The sequence below is a fragment of the Malurus melanocephalus genome, unplaced genomic scaffold (genome assembly GCF_030028575.1).
Source record: "Malurus melanocephalus ecotype Western Australia unplaced genomic scaffold, MMel_1.1 scaffold_120, whole genome shotgun sequence".
NCBI classification, from domain to species: domain Eukaryota; kingdom Metazoa; phylum Chordata; class Aves; order Passeriformes; family Maluridae; genus Malurus; species Malurus melanocephalus.
In genome coordinates, this window is record NW_026623352.1 from 1,169,758 (window position 1) to 1,177,347 (window position 7,590).

General features: G+C 45.9%; 1 protein-coding gene across 1 annotated transcript in view; it reads right to left on the reverse strand.

Moving 5' to 3' along the window:
- The window catches only part of FGF16 (fibroblast growth factor 16), an 11,959-nt gene extending 11,656 nt beyond the window's left edge, over nucleotides 1-303 (reverse strand). The window contains exon 1 of the mRNA XM_057370161.1: nucleotides 144-303. Within this exon, the coding sequence (XP_057226144.1) occupies nucleotides 144-303 (160 nt within the window). The remainder of the gene's footprint in view (nucleotides 1-143) is intronic.
- Between the last annotated feature and the right edge of the window lie 7,287 nt (nucleotides 304-7,590).

A 7,590-nucleotide genomic window follows, 5' to 3' on the forward strand; every position in this document is an offset into this window, starting at 1 on the left:
AAAAAAAAAAAAAAAGGGCCCGCTTCACTCCCTCTTTTATTATAAAAAAACGTCAGGAAAAAGCTACACATCGCAGTGAGGCATAACAGCTCTTGGCAGGTCCCCGACAGCCGACGATGAAATCATGGAGCCCCCGCACGCACCCGCTCCGGGCCCTGCCCGGCCCCGCAGCCGCGACCCCAGACCGTGCACGGGTCGGGTCGGTCGGGGTCCCCCCGTGGGCTGGTGGCCCCGGGCTGTCGGAACCCCCGAGTCCGTCGATGCCGCCACCGCTTCAGCCCCGAGCGTGCCCCCCCCACCCATCACCCGCCAGCACGGACGGGGTGGAAAAAAACAACACGTGAGGAGAGGGTCGAGACGCGTTTTTCAGCCGATCGTGTAAAAAGGGAATGCGATCTTTCTGAAAGGCGATCCTGCGGGCTGTATGGCCGGGTTACAACCGGCGGCAGGGAAGGGAGGGCGAGCAGCGCTGCCCGGCCCCGCCGCGGGCTCCCGCCCCACTTTTCCCATGTTGGAAACAGGTGTTTCCGCGCTCTCCCGGCCCGCCGACACCGTATCTGTGCCGGCAGCTGCGGCCGCGCTGCAGACAGACGGAGCCGGGCGGGGCGGAGCGGAGCGGAGCGGAGCGGGGGAACCGGGCAGAACCGGGCACAGACGGGCCCGGCAGGGGGCGAGGGCAGGGACGGACCCCGCCCTGCCCGGCAGGCGGCGCTGCCGCTCGCTCCGCGCCGCCCTGGGGCGCTGGGGACACGAGGGTCCCATCGCGGGAGCCGAGGTGGCCCAGGTGAGCCGGGGACTGGGACTGGGCTATCCTGTCCCGTCCCTGGAGCGGGATGTCGCCCGCGCCCTCCGCCATGCCCCGCCAGGGGACAAAGACCCCACAACCAACCAACCGCAAGCCCAAAATTGCCCCCAAGCCGCCAGCCCGCTCTGCCGCAGCGGCTCTTCCGGAGGGCATCAGTGTGCAGAGCTGAAGCATCGGTCATGTCCTCTCAGCGGGTCTCCCCCACGAGGTATCCCCAGAGCSGGGTCTCATCCCGAGCGGATATCCCCTCAGACAGTCTCTCCCCCCAGCAAGTCCCCCCATGGCAGGTATGCACTCATCTCAGGTGCGCCTCAGTGGGTTTGTCCCCTTCGCCAGTCTCTTACTTCAGCAGGTCTCAGCAGTGTCTCTCCTCTTAGCAGGTCTCTTCCCATAGCAAGCCTTCTCTCAGAAGTTCTTTCCTCTCAGTACATCTCTCTGCAGCAAGTCTACCACATGGTGGTAGAGAACTCAGTAGACTCTCTCACCTGAGAAAGTCTCTCCCCTCCAGCAGATTCCCCTCAATGGGTTCCCGCCATGATGGGTACCCCCTCAGTGGGTCTAGCCCCTCATCAGGTCTCTTCCCTCAGAAAGTCTATCCCGCAGCAGATCTAACCCCTCTGCAGATCTTTCCTCTTGGAGAGAGTGTCTGCCCTACTGTGGATATACTCCCAGTGCATTCCCAGTCTCTCCCCTCAGAGMATATCTTCTCTACTGTGAGTTTCCCCTCAGAGGGTTCACGTCATGGCGGTTCTTCCCTCAGCAGGTCTCTCCCCTCAGAAGGTGTCTCTACCTCAGTGTGTTCCCGCCATGGTGAGTCTCCCCTCAGTACACCTCTCCCCCTGGCAGTTCTCTTTCCCTCAGCAAGTCTATCCCATGGTGGGTTTCCCCTCAGCAGATCTCTCCCCACCGAATGTGTCTCCCTCACAGTGGGTTCCCACTCAGGGAGTTCCCGCCATGATGAATCTCTCCGCTCAGAGAATGTCTCCCACACCATGGAGATGCTCTCAGTGGGTTCCCACCATTGTGGGTCTTCCCTCAGAGTGTCTCTCCTGGCAGCAGGTCTCTTTCTCAGCAGGTCTATTCTATGGGTCTCTCCCCTCAGAGTGTGTWTCCTCCACAGTGGATTCCACACATGGTTCCTGCCATGGTGTGTCTCCCCCTCAGTGGGTCTCTCCCATTAGAAAGTCTCTCCTTGTCAAGAGGTTCCCGCCATGAGGGGTCTCCTCTCAGCAGGTCTCTCCCCTCAGGGAGCATCTCCCTCACAGTGGATTCCCCCTAAGTGGGTTCCCACCATGGTGGGTGTCTCCCCACAGAAAGTCTCTCCCCCTCACGGGATTCCCGCCATGATGGGTCTCCCCTCAGCAGGTCTCTTTCCCTCACAAGGGTGCTGTTCCCCACATCACCCCCGGGGCAGGGTTAGAATGGTTCCTGCTTGCAGAYTTTTTCCCCCAGACCAGGCAGTGTTCTTTTGTGAAGACATGAAGGAAATTGTGATACTGTGATGTGAAACACCCGCCCGTGTGTCTGCAGTGGGTGAGGAGTCTGGTTTTTAAATAGGATTTKGGGTGGTTTTTCCTGTCAGAGCTGTGGCTATAAAAGGGGTGTTGATGCAGAACTTGACATGTGAAGCCTAAACTCATGGTTTTTAAATGAAAATATAGGCTGTTTCAGAGGTAGTAAAATCTGCTGGTGTGTTTGTTGACTATTTGTTTATCATGTGTGGTTACATGGAGATATCATTGCCTTGAGAAGTTCAAGCATCCCACTGCAAAGATTATGATTTTATTGTTGTAGTATCTATGTGAAGACTCAGGTGTGATGAGGTATATGAAGGAAATAAATTGTGCTTTGGTGAAAATGACAGAGGTCCCAGATGATGAGGGGCCAGTCACAGCCAACAGGATACCCCAAGCCTGCAATTACTGTTAAGGCTGTGAATTTAATGCATAAAATTCATGTAATGTGAATGATCCCACTACAATCAAATACACTTTTCTGTGAATCCTGGTTTTGCTGATGTAAGTGTGAGGTTTGCCTGTGGTTCCATAGCAAATTCGTGTTTCTGAATCCTTATTTCTGCACATGTCTGAGGGCTGATCCCAGGGGAATTAAGAAGTAAAAGGAAAACCCAGTTTCCGCATTAGAGGACTAGCTAAACTCTGCAGAGGCTTCTGCCACCGACTTCAATTGCCTCTAGATCTGTCTACAATATCCTCAAACCTAAATCCGCACAAGCACTTAGTGGAACGCTTAGGAAACTGAAAAAGGTAACAGAGTTCAATTACACTACAGTAAAATCCAAGATAAAGCAAAATCCCACAAACCTGCATGCTTAACTAATGTATAACAAAAGCAGCACAATCCCTCATCCAAGCTGACATTCCTCACTTAACTCTCCTGATTATGGTCAGCTTTTGAAGTGTCCGYGATACATTTTATTGAGAAATCATACATGCTGGTACAACATGTTCTGTTTAGGCACAACAGGATGTGGAAAAGGTAGCTTTCTCATCTTTCTTTTAAWTTTTTTTTGTCTTCAGTTTCCTGGTTTATTTATGTTTTTACTAAGCTGAGGAAAAAAGACCAAAGATTTCTACCCTGTATTTTTGAAGAAAAAGAGGGATGTATTTTAAGTACTGAAAGCTAGAATGACTCCTCCAAAAGCAGAAACAAGTTTAGTGATTTTTTTTAATGTATTACACAGAACACAGTTCTGCACTCACTGATTTCTTAAAGGAGGACAAAAACTTATGTACAGAACACAGAGTGTTACAAAATTAACTTTCTGCTCTGCTTTGCTTCAGTTTTATCATTTCCCCCAGGTCTATTCTTTGATTACAGTTTGTATTGCCCACCTTGGGAACTAAAGTGGTTACTGCCAAACTGCTCTGCCTTTCAGTTTTCAGAAGAATTAGCAATGATTTTTATACCCAGTTTGCTAAAACAGACCTTGCAGACCCCTTTCAGTAGAAGTGTGTTTTGCGAGGTAGTAAAAATATTAAGGGCATTTACTTGCAGAGTACTTTCTATCCATGGAGAGCAGCCACATTTGATATCTGGCTATAAAATCAAAGGAAGAGCCAGGACTGGGATCAGAACAGTAAATTAATTAGAAAAGAATAAGATAAATAACTGCAATGAGCAAACCCAGTATCTCAGCTACTAGATACTGCATATCCTCTGCCTGGGGCTATTCCATTTGGTAAAGAAAAGATCGAGACAGCTGAAATAATTTAAAGTAGCAATGGCCATGAATGCAAAAACAGACGTGAATATCCGAGGATAAAGAAACAACAGAGCCTTGAGCTTTAGTAAATAATACTTCTGCTTCCTTAGCACTTCCCACCTCAGGATCTTGAAACAATCTATGTACACTAATGAATTAAGACTCACAACCAAGGTCACTGTACAGCTCCTTTTCCCTGGACAGTCTCCTTTTCCACTAAGAGATGGTGACCAAATTATATTGATGGCTTTTTGTATTTGTTTGAGATTTTGGATACATAGCAGCCCTGCTGGAGCAGCAGCTCTGACCAGGTTTCTGTCTATCTAGAAACCAGACACGTCCACCGTGAGCCTTTCTGCCTTTTGTGGTGTGGTGACCATCTGTGCTGCACATGCAAGGAATGTCTGAGCTCTCCGGGCAGATAAATAGGGCAACCTTCTTTGTGAGGGGCTGAATAAACAAATTTTCTTAAGGGGAGCAGAGAATGGTTTATTGGTTTTTGTCTTTGATTGGTTTTACTTAAGCTACTATTATTATCATCATCTTTTGTAGCCACTTCTGGGCCCTAGACCCTGTTTGTGCTGGATACTGCRTTAACAAGCATGTAACAAACCTTGAGCTGACGAATCTCACTGCTTTTCCTTGTGGAAGGATTTGTAATGGAAGGCAACAGAATTTCCATCAAGGTATAGAACTATGTTTTTTTGACTAACTGGGTTTTTTGACATGTTTAGAATTGGTAGCAGAATGAAGGCAACGGTCTAAGGATAAAGCTCCAAACTTGCCTACCTGGGTCTTGAGATCAGGTGCTTAAATAAATGATGTGACTTTCAAACAAGGAGGTACCCACCTCTTCCTTTGGTGTCAAACCTGGATTTGCTGGTTTTAATAATCCTGGTATGGGTTAACAAGTAGGAAGCAGAACCATTCTGGCTTGACTCTTGAGTCATGAGAACTCCCTTCTGAAGAGGATTGCTGTAACTGAGGTTTGTAGTCTTTAGGCAAASAAGTCAGGGCAAATGTGCAAATGAACATGGGGAGCTTTGTTGACCTCAGGTAGGTTGTTTTGCCATGGTTCTGTCCCGTTTGAAAATTACAGGTTCCTTGACATGGCTGAGCACAGGTCTGAATCCTTACTCAAATTATTCACATTAATACATCTTCAAGTACTGGATGCTAACTGAGGAATGGAGAAGGCTCCTTTATTGGGGCAAAGTGGTGCATAATACTGTTTTCTCCACTTGTAACCTTTTTTTCTGGGGATTTGGGCCAGAATTACAGGAGCACTGAGTCATTATGCCTTCAGTCAACTGTACCAGAGAATATGTACCTATGTATTTCTACCCTGCAGTATATTGCCACCAGTGCAACTTGCCATGTTGCTACTGATTGATGCACAGTTTTTCTCTCTAGATTGTTTGTATCTTGTATCTTTGGTGTTGTAGTTTATGCTATAATTTTAAAACTGATACGATAGAAACTACAATAAGAGAATCCTGGTAAAATTTCTTCATTATCACCTTCTTTTTAAGGTCTCTTTTTTTAGCCATGGTTTGAAAAATGATTAAAATGGTGGCAAGTAATCTGTTGTAGCAGGTTTGTCATCTGATTCATAGTTCAGAGCTGCTGTGGGGTACTGAGTTCTCTGAGTCACTTCCCTCTCTGTTTTCCTTGATGGAGAAGAAGATGAGGAAGTCATTCAAGTTGCAAAGCATGCTCAGGATGSTGGAGTCTGTAAGGAACAAGATCTTAAAGGACTGTTCCTCTCTACTGTTGAATACCTACCTTGGCTTCAAATTCTACGCTAGACCTAGAGCAGGGATGGAGGATTGAGTCTGTTTTGAAGCACCTCTGCAGCATAAAATAAACRAGGTAGGTAGTTACTCCTATATCTCTCTGGGGTTTTTTAAGYTGAGCTCTCAGCCACCCAGGTGCAAGTCTTGTGTGACTAACAGCTGACATTTGGAGCTTGCTTCTTTTGCTGTAATTAGGGAATAAAAAAGAGGTTAACAGTGTAACTCCTCTCTCGAAAACAGAGATTCAGAACACACCAAATTGAACACAAGAACCAGTTCTAGCACTCCTCAAATAGAAAATGCTGTCCTTTATTATTATGTTACTCTTCTAAATGTGCACCATGTAACTTTCTTATAGAATTATCCGTGACCATGGAGAGGTGTGTGTTTATATTTGCATCAGTGAGTATTAGTCAAATACAAAAAAGAGTCACAGTAAAGGTCTGTCTAGCCCCATATCCTGCCTCTTGATAATGGCTAATAACTTGTATATGGAAAACAGGACGAGTATAGAGTGATACTTCCTTTGGTAAACCCTCTCAGCTTCCAGTGAGGTCTGGTTTACAGACCTTCCTGAGCTGGAGGCTGCAGCTGTATCATTGTATTTGATATTCCTTGATGGACCTTTTTCCATAAAATTGTCTAATCGTTTTTTTAAAACCCACTTGTATTTTTGGCTGCCATAATATYCCGTGGCAATGAGTTCCACAACATCATTAGGCATTGTGTGAAAATTAACTTCCTTTTGTTTGCTTTTGAACCCGCTTGCTGCCTGCCAGTTTGAGTTGGTGCCCTATTATTATTATTTCTGTTAAGAATTCTTTAAAATAATCATTGCTGTTTACTTTTTCTTTGCTGTAACAGCTTGTCTAGCACTTAATTGTTATTATCCTTGTTTTCCAGGTTGAAAGGCTCTGGCTTGCCTAAGTTTTCCTTGTGTTAAATCTTTGTAACACCTCATGTGCAGCTTTGGTACACCATGGTTCTTGCCCTTTCTGTGACTTTGTATTTCCACAATTACTAAAACTGTGCTCAGTCTTGAAGAGATAGGCATACTGTGTATTTATTCAGAGGAATAATACCATTTTCTGCTTTGTTCTCATTCTTCTAAAAATTCTTGATAGGATGGTTTATGATGACAGTTGACACTGTGCTGGTCATTTTGGAGAATGATTCACTTCTCCAGGGTTTCTTTCATGACTGCTAATAGAGGATGTAAAATACAGCAAGGATGGCTTTTTCCTYATCCATTATTTTTTATGCATGAACTTTGAGTTAAATTTACTATTTTAACACCCACTGTTTTTGTGTCATCAACCACCTACCCACAGCATTTCCAGATMATTTGTGGAATATGAAGCAGCAGGAGTTGCATCATCGACCCTATTCTTAGTCTGCGGGAAGCTCCCAACATCCCTGATGTCAAACATCTATTTCTCTTAGTTATGATCACCAGTTATATCACTTACTCTCTCATTCTGGCAGTAAGGCTTGTTCATGACCTGGATTTCATATCAAAGTTAATGCCCTGGCAATTTCCCATGTGATACCTGTGGGGATTATTGATTAATCCTCATATCATTGTGTTATTTTCATCTATGCTGCTGCTTTAAATTTATTCTCCTTGCTAAATCGCTGTAGGTGTCTGTATTGAACATCAGTATGAAGATTAATTGAGCTTTCTTGCTATCACCTTATCACCTGGGACTGTTTTTTTCAAAGCCTCAGTTAAGTCTTGGTGCTGTGACTGCTCAGACTGAGGC